The sequence below is a fragment of the Schistocerca serialis genome, chromosome 2 (assembly GCF_023864345.2).
Source record: "Schistocerca serialis cubense isolate TAMUIC-IGC-003099 chromosome 2, iqSchSeri2.2, whole genome shotgun sequence".
Taxonomy (NCBI): domain Eukaryota; kingdom Metazoa; phylum Arthropoda; class Insecta; order Orthoptera; family Acrididae; genus Schistocerca; species Schistocerca serialis.
Window position 1 is genome coordinate 276,449,403 of NC_064639.1, and position 24,651 is coordinate 276,474,053.

Sequence of the window (24,651 nt, forward strand, 5' to 3'; positions counted from 1 at the left end):
TCGGGAAAGAAAAATCCGGACGAGATTAGCTAACCTTGCACGAGCAAAATCCCTGCATAGTAAACTCTGCAACATAACCTAAGCGAGCAGAAGCCACATGTCATTGTAACAGCTCAGCTCGATTCCGTAAGAGAGAGTAAAGTTTCACAAGAACACATGTCAGCCTGCTGATATGGCGGGAAAGTAGCAAACGGAAGCCCTAAGAACTATTCTTGCGAAACAGAGAGTGGTGAAGACCGGCGATGATCCCAGAAAAGGAGGCCACATTCAGTCATTGCCGGCCCGATATAACGTTGCTGCGTGATACAGTAGTAATAAATACTCAGGCTTCGGAGTCTTTGGGTTCAGTCATTGCGTTGCATTTCACCATCCTCGAGATTGAACCAGTGCTGCGCCGCTGCGTGCCCATAAGCCGTAAACATCATCATGATCAATACGTATGTTTTTGGGTAGGGTCCACCCTTAGCAAAACGCAATTTTGTTTTTTTAACCCAAACATGTGTCACTGCAGTTGCAGCATCTTCACTGAGTTTTCATTTTTATGGTTGTTAAAGATAAAGAATGTTCTTTACTGTTTGTGTACATGTAAATATTTGTTTTTGAATAGTAATTACAGGTATTTGAAAAAAACACATAAAATTATGAATTCATACCTTTTTACCACATGGTGTGGTTTTCCTGATATATTATGTTTCTATAGTGACTGTTTTGTTTCACAGTTTGTCATCGGCAACTACTTACACCTTAAAGTAGACAAATTATCTAAGCGAAGTTTCACTTACATTTTCTTTTTCCACATTTTCATCATTGTCAAACACTATATATTGAGCTGTCACTGTCATTGTTTCACTGTTTACCAGCTGTAAAAACAAACATGGCGGACAGTTGAAAAATTGAAAGTGTAAAAACAAGATGGCTGACGGGAGAACAGTTGAAGGTGTTCCTGGCAGTTGTTCTGAATCTTTCAGAAGTATCTGTGCATTCTGTGTCTGTGTGTGTGTTTGTGTCAAGGAGAGAGAGAGAGAGTAGATTTGTGGATTTTTCATCATCCTTATTATTATTATTACTTTTGTGTATGTGTGTGTGAAAAGGGAGAGAGAGAGAGAGAGAGAAAGAGCGTGTGTGACAGTAGGTTTGAGGATTTTTTTGTGTGTGTGGGGTGGGGGTGGGGGTGGGGTGGGGGTGAGAGCTCAATAGGTTGCTCTCGTCTAACAATTCTTTGAGGGCAGAGAACAGAGCTCCATTGCAGAGAGCTGTGTATTCAATTATCACTTGTTTTCCTTCCACTATGGCTTTTTCTATCTGATAATTTTCTTCAATTATTAGTTTTTGTGGGGGGCTGTTGCTGCATTTGAGAATTTTCAAATCAGTATTGATGTTTGTTGGGTTGTGTGTCTTGCCCGTAAGGTGTTCAGCAAATGTGGAATGACAGCTGTTACTTTTTAATGCTCCTCTGTGTTCTGTGTATCTGGTATTAAAGTTTCTGCTTCTCTGTCCTATATAACCTGATTTACAGTCCTGACACGTTAGTTGGTAAATACCAGATGTATTGTGTTTGTCTGTGCTTGTGTTGATTGTCCATAGCTTTATCTGTGTTGAGTTGTCTGTCCTGTAGGCTATTTTTAGCCCTTGTTTTTTGAGTATGTTGCGTATTCTGTGGACTGCTTTGTTGTTGTAGGTGAGAGTGAACCATTTGTTTGTTGTTGTGGGTGCCTCTTGTTCATGTGTGCTCATATGTATGTTCTGTGTGTTTGTAAGTTGATGAGTAGGCTTTTGTTTTTGTGTGTTGGGTGTCCTTTTTAATTTTGTTTTAATTTTGTGGTTCCGTTCATCTGTAGTGTTTGTGTCATATCCATTCTCTACAGCTATTTGTTTGATTGTCTGTAATTCATTCCAAAAGCATATGTATTGTTGAAGCAAACATGGGAAAAAGAGCTTCAACCACAAGATGATTATCATTATCATCATCATCATCATCATCATCATCATCGCCAAGATGACCTCCGTCTCCGAGACTGTTACCTGTCTGGCCTACCAGACGCTGATGCTGTGACCTGCTCACCTCGCAGTCAGTGATAGCAGATTGCGAGACTTCTACCTATGGCTTTCTGAGTTGCTTGATGCACTGTACTCCTGTCACAGTACTCGGGAAATACGCCAACAGCTGCTGACTTCCAGCTGGTATCTGTAGGAGATCATTGACATCCCATGCCTTCCTTGGTGAAAGGGCTATTCTGTGGGTCACTTACACGCCATGCAGAGATGCTGAGAGGTTACCAGATTATAAGCCCTTCGACGTCAACGAGAGTATTCGCTAATATGGAGCTTCGGTCCTAGTCAGCCTCGCCTATCATACGGGTAACGACGTTCGCCTATAAGGCCTGTCACCTGTATTACGCCGTTATAACGGAAGTCTCACGCTTAGGTCGACGTTCGCCAGAATTCGCTGAGACAAGCATCACCAACTACCGAGGCTGCGACGCAGCACCGGCGCCAGTGTAGCGCCGACTCAGAAGAGAAAAAAAAATTGTAAATTTTAATGGATAAATTCATGTTCCAGTAATGTTGCGTCATTTGAGCCGAGCGCGCCAACTGGCTTGCTCCCCTACACTCCACACAGTACAGGTCTCAAGCCTGGCCACTACAAAACATACGTGAGTAACGTCTTCTGCGAATCGATCTCAGAACTACACTCCTGGAAATGGAAAAAAGAACACATTGACACCGGTGTGTCAGACCCACCATACTTGCTCCGGACACTGCGACAGGGCTGTACAAGCAATGATCACACGCACGGCACAGCGGACACACCAGGAACCGCTGTGTTGGCCGTCGAATGGCGCTAGCTGCGCAGCATTTGTGCACCGCCGCCGTCAGTGTCAGCCAGTTTGCCGTGGCATACGGAGCTCCATCGCAGTCTTTAACACTGGTAGCATGCCGCGACAGCGTGGACGTGAGCCGTATGTGCAGTTGACGGACTTTGAGCGAGGGCGTAAAGTGGGCATGCGGGAGGCCGGGTGGACGTACCGCCGAATTGCTCAACACGTGGGGCGTGAGGTCTCCACAGTACATCGATGTTGTCGCCAGTGGTCGGCGGAAGGTGCACGTGCCCATCGACCTGGAACCGGACCGCAGCGACGCACGGATGCACGCCAAGACCGTAGGATCCTACGCAGTGCCGTAGGGGACCGCACCGCCACTTCCCAGCAAATTAGGGACACTGTTGCTCCTGGGGTATCGGCGAGGACCATTCGCAACCGTCTCCATGAAGCTGGGCTACGGTCCCGCACACCGTTAGGCCGTCTTCCGCTCACGCCCCAACATCGTGCAGCCCGCCTCCAGTGGTGTCGCGACAGGCGTGAATGGAGGGACGAATGGAGACGTGTCGTCTTCAGCGATGAGAGTCGCTTCTGCCTTGGTGCCAATGATGGTCGTATGCGTGTTTGGCGCCGTGCAGGTGAGCGCCACAATCAGGACTGCATACGACCGAGGCACACAGGGCCAACACCCGGCATCATGGTGTGGGGAGCGATCTCCTACACTGGCCGTACACCACTGGTGATCGTCGAGGGGACACTGAATAGTGCACGGTACATCCAAACCGTCATCGAACCCATCGTTCTACCATTCCTAGACCGGCAAGGGAACTTGCTGTTCCAACAGGACAATGCACGTCCGCATGTATCCCGTGCCACCCAACGTGCTCTAGAAGGTGTAAGTCAACTACCCTGGCCAGCAAGATCTCCGGATCTATCCCCCATTGAGCATGTTTGGGACTGGATGAAGCGTCGTCTCACGCGGTCTGCACATCCAGCACGAACGCTGGTCCAACTGAGGCGCCAGGTGGAAATGGCATGGCAAGCCGTTCCACAGGACTACATCCAGCATCTCTACGATCGTCTCCATGGGAGAATAGCAGCCTGCATTGCTGCGAAAGGTGGATATACACTGTACTAGTGCCGACATTGTGCATGCTCTGTTGCCTGTGTGTATGTGCCTGTGGTTCTGTCAGTGTGATCATGTGATGTATCTGACCCCAGGAATGTGTCAATAAAGTTTCCCCTTCCTGGGACAATGAATTCACGGTGTTCTTATTTCAATTTCCAGGAGTGTAGAACTACTTTAACCTCATACGTGTGGCCACACAAGACGTTTATCTGTTTATTTTAAACGCATTCGTACTTCAGCTTGTTATCGATACAAGTGCAAAATGTATTCTCGCAACAGGCGGGTACTGTAGTACACTGGACTCTTGCTAAACTGGCCATTCCTTGCACGTATGGGTGCCGGATTAGCGGAACTGCCGGATTGTTGAGAGTGTCTAAAATTTAGTATAAACACATAGGGATTGTACTTTATCAAATCAAAAGATACAGCCATTTTTAAAAAAAAGTTAGTCCTTGAGTGTGTACATGCACATTAATATCACTCGACATTCACTCTGAAACATGTCACAAAGTTTTAGTTGTCTCCACGACGTTAGCGACGGCAGTACGCTTTATCACACAACGGCTTTACAAGCATTTCATAGGTCCTGCCAAGTTTCTGATTTTTGCCTAATGTACTGCAGGAAGACGTCTCCAGCTTCAGCACCAGCAGTCTGAGATATCCTCATGTTCCCTCCTCCTATGTCCTCTTCTTTATCAGCTTTTCGTAACTTCCCTGCGAGCTTGTGATTACCTCTTTTCTGCTGAAGTTTGGTCATAAATAGCTGCTCGTCCAACACTATTCGCAGCAACAATGGTTTTCTGCGAAGAACCTGAGTTCAGCTTATATCTAATTTCGAGTTTCTGCTTGCGGTCCTGCATAACATGTTTCCCTTTAGAAGCCATGATAACGATCTGTAAGGAAAGCCACAATTTCAAAGTGTACGGGAATGTTGAACATTAACTAACAACATTGTTGCAGACGAAATTTCATTATTGTAGGTGTCATTTCAGATCGAACGACTATAGGCTGGAAGTGTGCCGAATCACTGAGAGACCGGACTACTGAGGGCCTTACTAGCGAGAGTTTAGTGTAGCTCTGTAGCTTTTATTTATGAGCGCTGATACGTTTTCTGTTTTAACAACATAACCTCCATCAGGCGTGATCGCTAAGCTAGGTCATTACGAAAAACTACAAGTGAATCTTTTGATGCCCTGTTGATGGAACTGCCGGCCGCGGTGGTCTCGCGGTTCTAGGTGCGCAGTCCGGAACCGCGAGACTGCTACGGTCGCAGGTTCGAATCCTGCCTCGGGCTTGGATGTGTGTGATGTCCTTAGGTTAGTTAGGTTTAAGTAGTTCTAAGTTCTAGGGGACTGATGACCTCAGATGTTAAGTGCCATAGTGCTCAGAGACATTTGAACCATTTGTTGATGGAACTATCGCTCCGAAATACACGTAGAAAACAAAAACATTGTTGTTGTTGTTGTCTTCAGTCCTGAGACTGGTCTGATGCAGCTCTCCATGTTACTCTACCCTGTGCAAGCTTCTTCATCTCCCAGTACTTACTGCAACCTACATCCTTCTGAATCTGCTTAGTGTATTCATCTCTTGGGCTCCCTCTACGATTTTTACCCTCCACGCTGCCCTCCAATGCTAAATTTGTGATCCCTTGATGCCTCAGAAAATGTCCTACCAACCGATCCCTTCTTCTTGTCAAGTTGTGCCACAAACTCCTCTTCTCCCCAATCCTATTCAATACTTCCTCATTAGTTATGTGACCTACCCATCTAATCTTCAACATTCTTCTGTAGCACCACATTTCAAAAGCTTCTATTCTCTTCTTGTCCAAACTATTTATCGTCCATGTTTCACTTCCATACATTGCTACACTCCATACAAATACTTTCAGAAACCACTTCCTGACACTTAAATCTATACTCGATGTTAACAAATTTCTCTTCTTCAGGAACGCTTTCCTTGCCATTGCCGGTCTATATATTATATCCTCCCTACTTCGACCATCATCAGTTATTTTGCTCCCTAAATAGCAAAACTCCATTACTACTTTAAGTGTCTCATTTCCTAATCTAATTCCCTCAGCATCACCCGACTTAATTCGATTACATCCCATTATCCTCGTTTTGCTTTTGTTGATGTTCATCTTATGTTGTTCATCTTATATCCTTGTTCCCGTTTGCACACATAATCTGTGAATATGTATATCCGCTTTCTAAATTTTTACCTCATCGAAATTGTTATCAGAACTGGAAGATCAGCTTCAGTCGTAGGCAAAAGAATCTGATTGTACACCTAACTACTGTCCTCAAATTTTAAGAACGCACAACTTCTATGTTTTATTGGCAGAACACTTAGAAGATGCAACATTAAAAAATTTTAAATACAACAGTCGACAGAACTTTATTTATAAAATATATATCACATTTATTCCCCTATTGAAAATAGTTTTATGTGACGTTCAGTAAAGAACTTTGTTGAAGTAAAATATTTGTATCAGTAAACGGACTTAACGTAAGAATACGGTTCGTAATTTTTGTTCTGGTATTAGTTTGATTTAATTTGTTTATTTAATTTTAGACATCAGTCGTAAACTGTTCCCGTTTGCACACATAATCTGTGAATCTGTAAATATTAACCGCTGAAGGAACTATCCGCTTTCGAAATTTTTACCTCGCCGAAACTGTTATCACAACTGGAAGATCAGCTTCAGTCGTAGGCAAAAGAATCTGACTGTACACCTAACCACTGTTTTCAAATTTTAAGAACGCACAACTTCTACGTTTTATTGGCAGAACACTTAGAAGATGCAACATTAAAAAATTTTAAATAGAACAGTCGACAGAACTTTATTTATAAAATATATATCACATTTATTCCCCTATTGAAAATAGTTTTATGTGACGTTCAGTAAAGAACTTTGTTGAAGTAAAATATTTGTATCAGTAAACGGACTTAACGTAAGAATACGGTTCGTAATTTTTGTTCTGGTATTAGTTTGATTTAATTTGTTTATTTAATTTTAGACATCAGTCGTAAACTGTTCCCGTTTGCACACATAATCTGTGAATCTGTAAATATTAACCGCTGAAGGAACTATCCGCTTTCGAAATTTTTACCTCGCCGAAACTGTTATCACAACTGGAAGATCAGCTTCAGTCGTAGGCAAAAGAATCTGACTGTACACCTAACCACTGTTTTCAAATTTTAAGAACGCACAACTTCTACGTTTTATTGGCAGAACACTTAGAAGACGCAACAAATCTAAGCAAAAAAGTGACTACAAAAATGGTTCAAATGGCTCTGAGCACTATGGGACTCAACTTCTGAGGTCATTAGTCCCCTAGAACTTAGAACTAGTTAAACCTAACTAACCTAAGGACATCACAAACATCCATGCCCGAGGCAGGATTCGAACCTGCGACCGTAGCGGTCTTGCGGTTCCAGACTGCAGCGCCTTTAACCGCACGGCCACTTCGGCCGGCAAAGTGCCTACACAACACATGCATGTCGTCTTCTGAAGTATAGCTGCGCGGTATGGGGTCCTTACAAGATAGTAATGACGAAAGACATCGAAGAAGTTCAAAGCAGCGCACCTAATATAGCACTAACGTGAAATAGAGGAGAAAGCATCACAGTTATGATCCACAACTTGAGGTGGCAATCGTTACACGAAGGTGTTTTTGGAGGCGGCGAAATATTTTCACGAAGCTTCAAACATCAACTTTCTCCTCCAAACGTGGAAATATCTTATTGAATCCCACGTACGCGGGGAGTAATGACCATCGCAATAATATAAGAAACATCACAAATCACACCGAAAGATTTAAGTATTTACTTTTCCCATGCTCTACTCGAGAATGGAACGGACGGGCAATTGAATGAAAGTAATTTTATGAACCTTCTACCAAGTGTGAACTGCAGAATGCTCATGTAGATGCAGATCAAAGTGAGAGTAGCACAGAAATTCTGGGGGCTTAATGTTAGTGAATTGAAAACTGATCAAATGCTTAATACTTGTTACTGGTGCAGGAATATGTACGCACAAGGACTGGAAAATGTAAGATGTTTTGTTAATATATATATTTACTTGCCGTGAATTGTCCTGTCTTTATCTCGGGGATGAACTTCTTGTACGTTCTCTCCCAGCACTGGTGGTGTCTGTCAGCGGCGTACCACAGACGATATTCCTGTTGGCCGCTGGCTTCGCCCTCGAGCGTTACAGTTCCGAAGTACGCCTTGGGATCCTTGGACCAGCCTCCGTCCTCTGCGTGGCACGTTGTCCAGATACTGGAGATAAGGGCGCCTGGGAGATGCTTCGATGAAAATCCTATTATGAGTTCGTCATGCGTGGTATTATCGCTGGGCAGTTCCCTCACGAATTCGTTTCGCTGTATACAGGCTCGCACGCTATTCACAATGTTCCCTGGCAGCCGGGGCTGGCGACACCACCACCTTACGGATTCGAGCCTGGCCATCAACCTCAGGCAGACTGCGTTTTCCTCTGGCGTTGCGCGACTGCCGCTGGTGGACGATAGCAGCAACAGTAGCGTCACCGTCAGGATCGGACGCCATACCATTCCTGAAAATGGTACACAAAACCTGTTAAAAGGCAATGAAACTACCAGTGCGTGAAATCAGAGTATCCAGAGTTACGTCTCCGAAACTTAGATTTATAGAGAAGCTTCGGTCAGTGACGTAACTAGGATACGACAGCCGGTGGGCGCACACCGGGAGCCGCTTCCTTGTGGGTGTAGTCTTCTGACATTCGAAAAGCATGAGGACCGACAGAAGATATAGGGAAGAGCGAGGGCGGGAGGGGCCGTGAACAAGAAGAAGAAAACGAAGAAGGAAAATGATTAGAGGGTACTGTAATGGGAAAAGAGCAGGGGCATATGGAAGAAAACCATGAGATTCTGATTGGGCTGTGTTAAACAACATTTCCGTGGGACCCACCTCCTCCTGTTACGGAGGTGATTATATCTTGCTTCCGGCTGCTAGATAGAGTTTTGAACAGGAACACAGAGCGTAACATTTTCAGTATACTCATGTATAATTTTTCTCTTTTAGAAAATCGAAATTTGCAAATGATTTTGTGAATAAGAATTTTTATGAAATTTGAAGTTTATAAGAATATATTTTATAAATACAGTATTACATAACGAAAAATAATTTATCATTGGTAGGTCTGATTTACATCAATGATGTTACTAATATTAGGTAAGGAAAACCAAGGGCACGGACCTCTGTAGTAGAATGGGGAGTGTGGTGGGAAGAGGGTGGGGGTGTGGTCTTTTAGAGGTATCAAAGAAAAACGTGGTAGACTCGTTGTGAAGTACTGCAGATAGAAGCTAACGAACAGCTAACACCCCGTCGAAGAGATGCTAATTTTGTGTGGCGAAACTGATGTAAAAGCCTCGACTGATGGATATAATTGTCTCTATGGAAAAGAAGAAGACACTTTAGGCTCCATAGCACATCACGAAAGCATCCGCTGATACAGTGAGTCGAAATCCGTTTCCAAAAATGCGTTGTTTTAGCAATAAATGTGCAATGAGGCTGCACAGACTTTGTAAACGTCGATGGTCAACTAAACACATCTTGTTATCGTCTTCTGTTAGAGTAACAATTAGTTATGCAAATGCATGCATCAGTATGTGTGTCTAATACTGTTGTGTTATTTCAAATACATGTAATTCATACTGCCCCCCACATGTGTCTTTCGTTTTATTGTTTTAACCTACTTGTTGAGTGTTGGCAACTTGATGATGAGACCATTTTCTCTTGAAACACTTGGTTGATGTGTGATGACTAAGATTAAAGTGGCTGAACACTACCAAGTAATACTGACATAATTTGCGAATGATTATCAAATGTCTAAGTTAATTCTTTTATCCATCATCTGTGAGAAGCATACATATAATTCCAGTAATGGTATGGGAAACCCCAGTAATCGTCGCACCATGGACTCCCAGAAATTAATAATTCTAGTGACTGTCGAGGTTCAGGAAGACTTTCGAGGAGTGAAGAAGATTGTTCAAACGTATTAATCCACTACGATCCAATTCCGTGTACTCGAGAACTGGCAGATGTGATCAACTGTGATAATTGTACCATCGTGCGACATTTGCAAGCAACGGGGAAGTTTCAAAAATTGGGTGTATGGGTATTGCAGGCTCTAAGCCAAAATCACAAAAATCAGCGGGTGGCAATATGTGCACCTCTACTTGCTAAACATCAATTGAGCCGTAAACAACACTGCGCAGTCCCATCCTGTATCGTAACTGGTGACGAGGAATGGCGGTGTTATGCTAATATAATTAAAAGAAACGGATGGTTAAACCCAAACGAGGCACCAATTCCGCCTACAAAGACCTGCGCGCGTCCACAGAAGATAACGTAATGCATCTGGTGGAACAGCGACGGTGTGTTGTACTACGAACTGCTTCCATCACTACATATTTCAAGTGGCATTTACACAAAACACAACTGTTGGTCGAGCCTTTAAATAAGACTCAATTAATGAAAATATTAATTGGTCCAATATCCACCTACGTAAGTCTGAAAATGATAGGTGAAGACTGTGTTAGAACAGATGAGATTTTACAATGTCTAACAACGATAACAAAGAAAAGAATGAGACAAGACCTAGCACTCAGTGCAAAAAAAGTTTAAAGAAATAAAACACAGATGCAAGAATACCCAAGTACCATACTGGATATAAAGATTTTGTTAAGGCTCAAGGACGTCGTTCAAAGTTAATGAAGGAAAACAGCAAATTGTTCCTAGGACACGATGGTCCGTGGAAAGTGACGCGTAAACCACACCAAAAGCACTAATCCTTAAGGATCCAAAAAAGGGTAAAATTCAAAGGTCTATTCAAAACATTGAGCATATTACAAATGGAAAACCGATTGGTTGACAATACAGGAAGATATTAATAACTTCGGGATATACATCTGCATCTACTTGGATACTCTGAAAATCACGCATAAGTGCCTGGCAGAGGGTTCATTGAACCACCTCCACCATAGTTCTCTATTATTCCAATCTCGAACAGCACATGCAAAAGATGAACACTAACACCTTTCCGTGGACGCTCGGATTTCCCTTATTTTATTATGATGATCGTTTCTCCCTACGTAGGTCGGCGTCAGCAAAGTGGAAGAGAAAGTTGGTGATTGAAATTTCTTGAGAGATTCTACCGCAATGAGAAACGCATTTGTTTTAATTATGTACGCCGCAAATCCTACATCATGTCAATGACACTGTCTTCCCTATTTTTTGATAGCACAAAACGTGCTGCTCTTTTTTGAACTTTCTCGATGTACTCCGTTAATCCCATCTGGTAAGGATCCCATTTCGCGCAGCAGTACCGCGAAAAAGGACGGGCTAGCGTAGTGTAGGCAGTCTCTTTAGTAGATCTGTTGCATCGTCTAAGTGTTCTGCCAATAGAACGCAGTCTTTGATTCGCCTTCTCCACAACATTTTCTATCTGTTCTTTCCAATTTAAATTGTTCGTAATTGCAATTACTAGGTATTTAATTGAATTTAGGGCCGTCAGATTTGATATATCGTGTAAGCGAACTTTAGTGGATTCCTGTTAGCACTCATGTGGATGACCTCACACTTTTCATTATTTAGAGTCATTGCCTATTTTCGCCCTATACGTATATCTTTTCTAAATCGTCAAAAGCCTTCTGTAAATCTAGGAATACGGAATGAATTTGCAATTCCTTGTCCCTGGCACTGAGCACTTCGTGTGAGTAAAGAGCTAGTTGTAATTCATAATGTTCGGACGCAATATATGTTCCTAAATCTTGCTACATTCCGATGTTAATGGTATAGGCCTGTCATTTAGTGGATTACTTCTAATGCCTTTCTTGAATATTGGTGTGATCTGTGCAGCTTTTCAGTCTTTGGGTACGTATCTTTCATCGAGCGAGCAGTTGTAGGTGATTGTTAAGTATGGAGCTATTGAATCAGCATATTCTGAAAGGAACCTTACATTTTAGAATCGAGGAAGATGGTAAGATGAAGTATTAAGTATTTCACGTTCGAAAGAAACGGAATACAAGTTTGAGAAAAGATAACGAGTCGTAGGGGAATAGATCACTGTTTGGGAAGGTTGACTCCCAGGAATGACTAAACGAAAGAACTAGATTAATTCTAGATATAATGTAATACTAAAAAGAGACCTAGTAAACAACTAATGTACACGATTCATTGAAGTAGTACAAATCTATTGCTTAATACAGTACAAACAGCAATTTTGGTACTATTGAGCGCTTACAGTGGACTAAGAGATACTGATGATAATCTCTAATTCCAGAGGCCTAGGGTAACTATAAATCACCCTATTATAATGAGGGAGGTCATACATAGTATACTGGGATTAGTTTCCAGGAATAAGTAGAAAATTTTATGTAAAAGCATAGTATACTTTTGAGAATCATTTTTGGTAGCAAGGAAGGAAGTAATAATGATTAAAGTAATTATATATAATGAGGAATTCTTTAAGGTGAAATGATTCATGATAACAGATAGCCGCAGTCAGGAAAAGTGTTGCTGGAGACAATGCACTGCGTAAAAGTAATGATCATAGCTTTAAGGGAACCGAATACTTGCCTATGATGCACTCAAGTAAAAGTTAACCCTCGAAAGCAAGACAGCTACTAGAATGGAATACAAAGTAAAAGTAGACGGTTTCGAAACTTATTTAAACCCGATTAAGATTTTTTCCAGGAAGTTAGTAGAATCTATTTTAGTACATACCTGAAATTATGTATTAATGGAGAGTAGGAGGTTCTGTTTACTGTAACGTATTTTTGGTAGTACAAAAACATATATGGTGTATGTAAAAAACCAAGGGAGTGGCATAAATGTTCGGTGGTTCAAGACATAGGTCCCATTCCTATGTACAAATCAGCAAAGAAATTATGAAAGAAAAATAATAATAATATGAAAACATTATTGTCTGAGGACGGTGGTACTGTTCCTCACTGCGGACTATTCTATGGAAAATAGCTCCAGACATGGACTTGCGTGTAATAATGTTGACAATACACCAAAGATATCGTCGAGAAAAGTAGTTTCTGCTAATTGATTGATAACACAGGTCTGTGACATAAAAATTGTTTCAAATTTATTAAGTGATTTTTACACTGTTTTCAACGCTGATTTCGGGAAAAATGGTGAAAAAATTCCACCACGTACAGTTATTTCACAAACTACTTGTCTAGTTTTAGCTCTTTCCAATATTTCAGCACTCTAGTGATTTTGAATTTTGGTTTTTAGGATCTCCATAAACTGTTATTCAGTGGTTTTTATACAAGATATACGTAAAATAAAGAGTAATTAGGAGAAACCAGCAGTATTCTCGTGTCAGTGCCTGTCTCTCATGCTGCCCCTTCCCCCGCCATCACCAAGCAGTGAGCTTCTGCTATTGGCCTTCGGTTCACAGTACCTGTTCACTCTGTGCTATTCACGTGTTGTTGTTACTAGTGCTTTAAAGTAGTGACTATTTTCTTGTATTGTGAAGTTGTTTTATGGACAATGGACAATGGCTACCAGAGAATGTATAAACTCGCCAGATCGCTTTGGCTACGTTTGTGATAACTATACCGTTAAAAAGCAACAAAGAAACATTTCCGATTTCCTTGAAAATCTATATTTCGCCTATTTTGGCACAGAGTTAGGCGATCAAGATACTTCTCTCAAGAAGGTGACCTGTTGTTTTGCAGTGATGTTCCAGGACTTCTTGGTAGATTACAAAATAGAATATGTTCCTGATGAGTGGAGACTTTTTATTGATTCTTCAAAAAGAAGCCTTAAAGCAGTACTTCTACACAACGGCAGTAAGTATGCTTCTATACCAGTTGGACTCTCGGTTCACTTAAAAGAATGTTACGAAAAACTTGAACTGGTTTTAACCAAACTCTGCTACTCAGACCACAAATGGATACTATGTGGTGATTTAAAAGTGATTTCAATGCTGCTTGGTCAACAAAGTGGCCATACAAAGTTCCCTTGCTTTCTCTGTGAATGGGACAGTAGAGACAGAAAGCAACACTACATAAAAGAAGTTTGGCCCTTGAGAAAAACCTTACACGTAGGGGTTAAAAATGTTGAGAGGAAAAGCCTTGTAGATCCCAAAAAGGTGTTACTTCCACCACCTTACATTACGTTGGGGCTCATGAAACAATTTGTTAAGGCATTGCCAAAAGGAGGGGAGTGTTTCAGATATCTTTGTGGACAGTTTCCTGGTTTATCTTACGCAAAGCTGAAGTAAGGAATATTTGTCGGACCAGACAATAGAAAACTAATGACAGATGCCAACTTCGTGGACAAAATGGAAACAAAAGAAAAGGCAGCGTGGACATCTTTTAAAATAGTTGTTACCGGTTTCCTAGGAAACAAAGGAGATCCATACTACAAGACAATTGTCGCAGACATGCCCGACAATTTTAAGAAGCTGGGCTGTAACATGAGCATTAAGGTTCATTTTCTCCACTCACATCTTGACTCCTTCCCTGCAAACCTTGCTGATGTAAGTAAAAAGCAGGGCGAAAGATTCCACCAAGACATCAAAGAAATGAGAAGAAGATATCAAGGAAGATGGAACGTCCACATGATAGCGGACTACTGCTGGATGATAGAAAGAGATGATCCTCAACGAGTCCATAGCCGGAAAAGCAATAAAAGAAGCTCAGACAGAAAGTTAAAGCGTTATTATAAGGACTTATGAGGTTAAAGAGAAATGGAAGTGTACTGAAAATGTAGTTTAGAACATGATTTATAAATAAAATAAAATTTTATGACGTTGGAAAAAATGTGTTAAATTTCTTTAATTTTATTATTATGCCCAGAAATACTCCCTGTTTCGTGAGAAAACCTGACGTGATACAAAGCGATAAAAAAAAAAGGATTGAGTTTTTGAAATTAACGCTGAAAATTACATAAAAGTCAGTTATCAACTTTCAAACAACTTTTAAAAAATATTTTTTGCCGATATGTGTAATCCAAGACAATAAAATGATATATCTCATGGAAAAGTGATTAATGCAACACGAAATGGTACTGACTGTAGTGTTAATATGAACCGACGTGGTGGTTTTCAGTTAAGTCTAACATAAAATGACAGAGATTTTCAAACCTAGTAGTAAGTACGGAGACATTATTTGATATGGGAATATGCTAATGATATCTAATGAAAAGATATTACACAATGTGTAAAAGTGTCAAAGCCATGTGTCGAGCCGCTGGAGGCGGGGGGACAGGGGGGGGGGGGGACTGAAGGGGGTGGGGTTGTGCTGGTAATCATGACAGAATAGAGTACATCCTTGGTCAGCACTACCTTACATCAATGAGGCGGTTCGATGCACTGTTCGTGGTAAGAACTCTTAGTATACACAGTATGTAATATTAGTATCAAAGGAAGCATAGTTAAGCTTTATCGGGCCATAATATCAAAAATGAGTATACATGTATAGTTTTATGTTAGAAATTAATGTGTACTGTTACATGGGCTCGAGGCCGTTGGTGCAGCGGTAGGGGATTTGCTCCAACAGGGTACGGCTTCGTTGAAAGCTTGTCACCGTATGCGCGAAGCAGACGGCCGTGTCAAACTGAAAGACACAGTCGTAGAGACTGCAGCCTTTGATTGTTATTAAAAAAAGGTATTTTTTGTATAGTATTAGTTGTTGCCTCGTTGTCATCGCAGTATGCCGGCCGGAGTGGCCGAGCGGTTCTAGGCGCTACAGTCTGGAACCGCGTGACCGCTACGGTCGCAGGTTCGAATCCTGCCTCGGGCATGGATGTGTGCGATGTCCTTAGGTTAGTTAGGTTTAAGTAGTTCTAAGTTCTAGGGCACTGATGACCACAGCAGTTAAGTCCCATAATGCTTAGAGCCATTTGAACCATTTTTCTTCGTAGTATTAAGTCGCACTCATTCGTGTGAACAAGTAGAGCTTCTGTTATTGTATTGAAGATACAAACGTATTATCGAGACTGATTAAAGTATTGAACACAAGACGTTATTAAAGGAAATTTAAAACCCTTGTTGAGAAGTTATTTTACGCAAAAGTGTTTATGCTAGATGCTCATCGTAATAAATCTTGTCCACATCATATTACTGAATAGAACCCAATCATTACTTGAATGAGGCTGAGAAGAAGGGAAGTGGATTATCTTCGAGACTGCTGACTTTGCTGAAGTGACTTTGGGTCTTGTAGGCAGTATTAATACCCACGATTAATTTTGATAGGCTATTACACGCTCTTTAAGTGATGTACAGTTTTCAAAATCGTAAAGGTGCCGTAATTTTTTACACTGACGTAACATTAGCACAGAGATACGAGATACACAACTGCGCTTATGACTGATTAATTGCATGTGCTAATATCGCTGGTCGTCTTTGCCACGAAACAATACCCATACTTCGAGCTGCGAAAAAGACGTAAATTCCTTGAGATTAGGTGCGTATGTACTTATCACAGTTACGTAATTAATGCCCTCCAGCCCTATTAAACAAGAATCTTCTAAGATAAAATATTTATGTGGAACAGTCGATGGTGATACCAACTCAATTAGTATTGGTGGGACGGTTTGAAACTTTGTCATGAAGTTAAGACAATCATATTAGCCAATGTGAAGACTAGTAAGCTGCTAAGGGCATTGAATGACCGAACCTGACAACATATTAGCATTAGAGTTGCTCATACAGTTCGAAACGTATTGTTCTTAACGGATTACACTATCAGATCGATTGACGATAAGGGTGAAGAAATATTATGTGCACGTCGACCAGCAGCAGCATTAACGCATACACTTCAAAGTACACCATCCTACATCACTTCTACAGAACAAATGCTCATAGCTCTTAAGGTATGCACCTTAGAGCTCATGTTTACTGTACATATTTTTCTTGGTTCGGTCCATACTATATCCTCCCAGATAACTGTAAACAAAGAGTTTGCGGTAGAAACGATTTGTTTCACAGTATCGAAAATGAAGACTTGCTCATAGATCTGAATGTGCACGTTGTAAAGCTCATGCTACCCGAGACTTTCTAGTATCGTGTACATTCAGCATTAACTGTGATACACACTGTAACATAGAAAAATACACTTTACATACACTAGGCTTTCAGATTTTATCAAATGTATACTGCCCCAGAAATCAATTGGGATTTGTTCCTATTCTCCGGTCCTGGCCAGGTTCTCTGGGGGCGGAAATCCTCACTCAAGTATTCCCATTACCATCTCATCTGAAAAAGTCCTGACTTTACAACGTGTCAATATCCGAATACTGTAGCTAGAGAATACTCTACTTGAAGAATGAAAAGCGTACGTAAAAAGAGTTTTATAAGCATCGAAATATTTGCGGATAAACCAGATGATTCAGAAAGTAGAGAATTTCTTCCCATAACTCCAGTCAACGATAACAAACGTGGTCAAAATATCGTTTTTGTTCCATAACGACCGCCCTGAAATGGAACAGGGTCATTATGGGTGGGAACTGATGACAGTTTGTTTTGTGGTCACTGACTAGAATTGAAGAGAGAAAAAATGAGCAGAAACGAAGATCTGGTTAACTGTGAATGAACCTTACAGTTAGCCTTCCCTTGGGATCTTGAACGATGACAGTTGATGTTAACTAGGAATCCATTTGGTTTCATCATTCGTCATAATACCGTCAGGTCTTGGCCTCATTTTTAGATAATCTAGTTTCCTTCTTTCCTTTGACCATTTCTGAGATTTAATCTCCCTCACCTGCGAACTATTAGTGGTTATATCTCGTGCATTTTGGAACATTTCTCGGAGAAACGGGAAATAAAATTCCTCAGTACTTTCACCCCACTTACTTTTATTATAACCATATTGTCCAAGCAAACCCCTTAGTTTGGATTTCGCTTGCCCCAACCACCAACTGAGTCTGCTGGGGTATTTCCTAAGATAGTGACACAGGCCTATCATGTTTGCATTACCATAACTGTTGGTAGTTATCTCTGTGTAAAGTATTATTTAATGTACAGTAACTTTCCCGGAAACTCGTTTGCTTTTGTGATATAACCGCAGCGATCGAAAACATTTACAGGCCAATTTCTGATTTATTGACTTAATATAGTAAGTCTTTCGACTCCTGTCATGCCTATCTATTCCTTTGTTATTGTTGAGTAAATCAGTTACTGGTTATTCATGCTGTTAATCAGTTACTTTCAGCCGCTACTTGAGAATGAATAATCCTTCGTTCTGTAATTCCCAGTTGTTATCATTTCCATAGTTGAAATTTCTTTCCTAGTTTTCATTAACTTTTCAGGAAAGTAATCTGTAAATGTGAATGAACCAAGGTTTGAGGATTCCGTGAGAAGTGTTTTGGAAGAAGACGACGATTTCAGCAGTGAATGTGACGTACTTTCAAGTGACGAAGATAATTTGCAAATACAGTCTGAACGTAATTCTGAGACTGATGCTGCAATTTCAGATGATGGTGATAATGAGGCGGAGAAGGAGGATGCATCATCAACAAACACGTTCAAAGGAAAGAACGTATTTTCATGGCCTAAAGTACCATCTAACAAAAATAAAACCCAATTTGAAATACTGTGAAAATTCATAGAGGTGCTAACTGGACCCAGAACATATATCCGGAGATAGATGCTGTCAAAAAATTATTAGAGACAATTACAGCTGAGGATGCTTGTAGCTCATACCTATGAGGAAATTAAAAAAAAAAAAAGATGCGCATATACTGACCAGCGATTTCTTGATGATGTGGGCAGGGAAGAAATGCGCGCACTAGTGGAATTACTTTATACGCAGGTAGCGGAAAAGATGGCCACCTCAACACTCATAGAAGGTGGTGAGGCTCATCAGTCTGCATATATGCTATGTCTCAAATGAAGTTCGAATTTCTTCTAAATTGTCTTAGATTTTGTGATAAGACCAAGAAAAATAGGTGATATTTCACCTATTCGTGAGCTCTGGATAGATTTTGCAGGTAGTTGCTGCTCTCGTTATTCTCCTCACATGTTTGTAATAACTGATGAGCAGCTTTTAGGATTACGTGACAAATGTCCTTTCCGTATTTGCGTTTCTTCGAAACATGATAAAAATTGCATCTAAATAATAACGTATCAGATCCTATTCCACATGTCGCGAAGGAGTCTAGAAACAGCCACGAAAGTCTGTCAGCGTACCATGTGAAAGCTCCGTCTACAACTAACCTTGGGACAGGTCGAAACACCACTTGTGATAATTCGCTCTCATCCTTATCTTTGAAAGATATGATAGCGAAAGAGAATTTGATAACTAAGACACTCGGAATTACAGACATCGGCTGCTAGAGGCCATTCATTGAAATCAGTGGGCAAAGCTGAAAACTGGCGCCAGACTGGGATTCGAAGCCGGGTCTCCTCCCTGTTGGGCAGATGCTCTGACCACTAAGCCATCCGGACACAGTGGTCATTGCAACTGCACGGACTACTCCAGGAACCCTGCCGACAGATATATATATATATATGGTAATTGTTAATACGATGAGAAAAAATGAGGGGGAAATCGCAACAAGTTTCTTACCAGACAGAAGAAAGTTCTATCGTCGAAATTCGTTTTTCATAAAAAGAAAAACACTTGTGTCTGTCTTCCTAGAAAGGGAAAATTTTAGTACTTTTATCAGCTATGCGAAGTGCTCTTTATGTTGATCTGACAACAAACGAAACATAGAATTTCATAATAGTACCAAAGGGGCACTGGGCAAAATTGTACACCACTAATCTGTTTCGAGGGCAAGAATTTTGGACCACGCAGCAATCCAGACAAAAATAAATGCTTTTATTCTTTCCTTAGTACAGTCACAGCAACATATGAAAACAAAAGGTTTTCTAAAGAAGCTTGGATTTGAACTTGCTTCACCACACATGCAAAAGCCCCTACAGAAAAAGTTCGTCACGGGAGCTGTCGGAGAAGGTATGACTTCTGGGAACCAAAAGAATAAAGGTCCCTCAAGATCAAGAAAAGAGACCCACAAAACTGTATAAGCAAACAAGGTGTCATTTGTGCTCTGTAGATAGAGACATAAAAGTGGTATTAGCTTGAGTAAAACTTTGTAGGTCTGCATACAATGACCATAGAGAAGAAAATTGTATAGCTTGTTTCTCTTAAAACACAATGTCCTAATAACCGATGTTAAATTGCCCTGGAGTGTTTGTATTTTAAGAAATGTTAGTACATAACTTTGGACCAATTTTCACTCTAAAACTTTGGTAATGTTGCAATTAAGTACAAAATAAAATACTGGGGTGACGATTCACTCCTTTTACCGTTGGATGCTGTACTATTCAATGTGGAAGCGGAGGGTTAGATTTCCAACCATGTATTCTAGTTCAAGGCCTCCGCCGAAATTTTGTTTCTGACCGTTTTTGCTGATAGCACTGTTAGAATCACCTCCAAATGCGAATTGGTCCATGCTGTTGGTAAAGCAGACATACTTTCCTTTTTGAAAAACACAATCTTTGCCTCTCTACAGCTGTTTCCAGACGGAGCATACATATTTACAAATATTGTACCTTCTGTTTGTGCTGATATTCCTCTGCGGCTTAAAAGTCTCTCAGTTTCTGCTACCAGAACACCATTTTTTTCTTAAATATCGTACTTTTAGTTCTGTTGAGAACTGCGTTTTGTCCTACAATTTCAGCTAGATTGCTGGTTCTGACATTCTGCAGTACACTTACATCTGCTGCGTATAAGAACCATTGGAGACACGTCAGTTTTAACTTAATTGATATTCTGCTGGTATTTAAACTACATTATAATTGTGATAGGTCATTATTGCGTTTTGTGGTCTTGTGTAACTTATTTTCATTTCTGATGTCAATACTTGTCCCCGATTCTGTAATAAGTCTGTATTTTGGTCTGAGATTGGGAGTCACTTCTCTTTTGCTATATTTCCACTTGGTTCTACATGACCCTAAAATGTCCTGTTTATGTGCTTCTTTTCCATATTTATTACTGCCTGCAAACAATTGGCGTTCGGCTTGGAAGATCGCTTCCAAGTCAGGCATTGTTATATCTCCAATCTCGCTTTCTCCTAGGTCCTAATGGAAGTTGCTGTGGGTTCTTTGATTGCATTATTGTGCCCCCTCTTCGTTACGACTTGCAGAAATTTTCTCTTAGGCTTTTCAGCAGAAACCTGTCTCAGCTTTCCTATGTCAGCAGACACTGTTGTGTCCAGCTGCGATTATTCTGTTGTTTCAGTTGGTCAGTCCTCAGATGAGCCCGCTAGATATACCACTGATAACGTTTGAGGGCTTGGCTCTGGAGCGCCACCCTCTAGTGGACATTGGAGGACCTCCTTCGCGGACATTCTGAGTTTTCTGTTGTAAGCCTCCAACCACAGTTGCAACGTCCTCTTGACGTTCGTTTTTTTTCCGTTTGCTGCCGCGACATTGCTAGTATCAGTTATGTTCTATCACCATCAACTATACTACTGGCGTGGGTTTGAATGTAAAGTAATCAATCAGTATTTCCCGTTCTTAAATCGTCCTGACCCTTCCCATGTACGCCTAAAGGCGGAAATGAATGATTATTCAATGCATTTAGAATATCTTTGTATGTTAAGCGTTATTGCTTACCGTCTCGGAATCATTAAGAGCAACCGTACGACTTTCAGCTGAATTGGCCCTGTTTGCTATCGGTTCTCTTCTTCTTACTGCTTTGACGTAAAAAAAAAAGAGGTTTACGTTTAGTTAGGATGAGCTGCATGCGAAATTGTCAGTTGGAACATCTCCGTTTACTGTGGTTTGTTTCATTCCGTATGAAGGAAGCTGTTAGTTAGCTCATATACGTAATGTAAGTCTGATAGTCTGCAACACTCACTACGGACGGGATTGATTTTTTAACTTTTATTTTGATAGCTCTCATTCCATTTGGAACATGAAATGGTTAAAAAGCTTCCCGTCGTTCAGAATTGCACGAACATTTTCATTTGTCCGCAACTGGAGTATTATCAATTGGTATGAAACTTTCATGGAGATTGTGAAGACACGCGGGTCTGTCAAGATGCCTTTTACGGGACTAGCGGTAACGCAGAGAGAAAATGGTTCAAGTGGCTCTGAGCACTATGGGACTTAACTTCTGAGGTCATCAGTCCCCTAGAACTTAGAACTACTTAAACCTAACTAACCTAAGGACATCACACACATCCATGCCCGAGGCAGGATTCGAACCTGCGACCGTAGCGGTCACGCGGTTCCAAACTGAAGCGCTTAGAACCGCACGGCCACACAGGCCGGCTAACGCAGAGAGAGAGTCTTTTATTAACTAAATTACGAATACACTCACGAATTACTCACTCGTAGACTGAGTTGTTGCAAAGCACGAAATAGATCAAATCGCTGATATTAATTCGAATACTGTCTACTTGATCTCTTGCTACTTTCATAAAGGCAGCTATCTAGTTCTGAAATTCGAGAGCTACTCATTATCCTTGATGAATTCTAGATTCTCAATGTTCTTACGGGGATAAGTTTCCATTGCTTTTTATATTTTTTCATACACATAGATACCCCAGCTATTTAACAGTAACTACGTGAGACAGCACAATTAGCACTGGAGCTGTAACCCATACCACGGCCTAATTACCAATGTAGGAGAACTCAGACCACTGACATTAATCACACCGGGAAAGGACGTGGTACCTTGAGGATGGGTCACCAGTAACCTACGGAACAGATGTGCTCTCTTTTCCGCCTTGGCCTTGAGGGAAATGTAACTATCACAAACTGGGTGCGTTTCTATACCAGAAAACTGTGGCGTAAACTGCCACAAACTATGGCATCTTTTCGTCGTATCCAGTAACCAAGAAAGAGGTGGGTGAGCGCTCTCCTAACCAAAAGGGAATAGTGAATTAAATATGTAAACACTCTGCATTGAGTGATCTGACAGATTACGCTAGTAATATTTCAGATGTCTTTAAAGTAGATGAAACAGAAATTCTGAGGATACGCAGCTGAGAGATTGGATTACCCAGTAATTGCACAGCAATTACGAAAGAGAACATCAGTACACAATTCGGCATGGAGTGTCCTTTGGACACCGAAATAAAACAAAAGACCATTCATGACTTCCGTAAGGGGGCGGTAATGGTAGATTCAAAGGTGGGATCGCACCCCCGTCTTTCATGACGTCACACGGCTACGCTGCGGGTGGAGTGTGAATCCCTCTGACTCATCTTCCCGCGCATGTGTTTATTATCGATGTAGCATTTTACAGCGAAATGTCGACTCGAACGACAATCAGAAATCCTGCATGTATCTTAGTCGACAGCATACTGTTCGCTCTGAGGTGTGTGATCACACAACCACTCCACTGCTCATTCCGACCACTGTGATGTGACGCTATCTGGCCAAATAGTGTCAGCTACTCCTCTGAAATTTTGTGAGTTCTGCTGATCTGTGCATATATGGAGAGTACCTCATCTTTTCGGCAGTCAGTGTTTATATCTCTTGAAGATGATGGGGAGACAACTGTCTAACAGTGAGAGGATTTAGTTAAGTCTGAAAGAGTTAAAAGTGAATGATCATATAAATGAAATAAACTCTGCTGATCAAGACGAAAATTTTATGAGAGCGTGTCTGAAACGACAAAGAGTAAATAATGAAAGAGGCAGGCGAGGACAGTAGAAGTTTGGAAAGACAGTTATACTAAGTGGTCAATACAATTTATGGACAGGTTGTCGGATTTACTGATATGTAAGATATTCTAATTTTTGAAATGCACGTTATAGTTTATCAGCGGAAATGAAGATGTGTTTAACAGAATGTTGGTGCGTTCCTGATGGTATACTAGAACTTGTTGGTTAGGCCATTTGGAAAGCCAATGAATGAACAAATTCTCTTAGCATGGTTACATAGCAATAGAGACAATAAAACGCAAATGTCGTAAGGAAGACGTGAACGATAGCTAATATAAAGAACTACAGATTTATTAGACATTTGTCAGTACTATAAACGATTTTTATTACACATATAAGTAAACACCTAGAAAAAATTAGCTACGTTTTAACCAGACAGCAGTTCGTTTTCAAAATGGCTATAGCGCTATAGCATACACAAGTTACTGGTATGTGGGGGATCTGATTGCCATGTTGTATTAATCATTTATTCTGGAGAAAGCGGAGTGCAATATCGATGGATCATTTAGCGTTCTTCCTTTTTGACTTCACTGAAGTATTGGTAAAGAAATTCCTTCAAACGATATTTAAATCTCTTTGGACACTGAAAAACGTGACCGTGATTGGAGCGTATCTGCTCTTCACAGATAATCAGCTCGCAAATAACCGCTGCTCCACGTCCTTAGTTTTCAAGGAAGTGTTGACCAGTGCTTCGATCAAACGAAGTGACTAGCTCAGTTCAAAGAATATACCTGGCCTGGTGTGCGGTTAGAATAGCATTACCCTTGTGAGTCAGTGGAAAAACAGACCACCTCATAGAAAGCAATCCTGTTTTCTCGATGCATCCGCCGACGCACAGCGAGCAATCACGTTGAGTCACCAGGAGATAATTCCATAAATAGCCATCCGTCTCACGAGTTGAGTGCCAGAAAATAATTCACTTTACCCGTTTTGAAGAAATAAAGGAGTAATTTTTTCTTGTTCGGATACACCCTTGGTCCACGAATAGCGCCTTTGATTAGTAATTAAAACGTCATC

The 24,651-nt window shown here is 41.0% G+C and overlaps 1 protein-coding gene across 1 annotated transcript in view; it reads right to left on the minus strand.

The window, feature by feature from the left end:
- The window catches only part of LOC126455904 (uncharacterized), a 290,245-nt gene that overhangs the window by 164,954 nt on the left and 100,640 nt on the right, over window positions 1-24,651 (minus strand). The window contains exon 2 of the mRNA XM_050091661.1: window positions 8,037-8,524. Within this exon, the coding sequence (XP_049947618.1) occupies window positions 8,037-8,524 (488 nt within the window). The remainder of the gene's footprint in view (window positions 1-8,036; window positions 8,525-24,651) is intronic.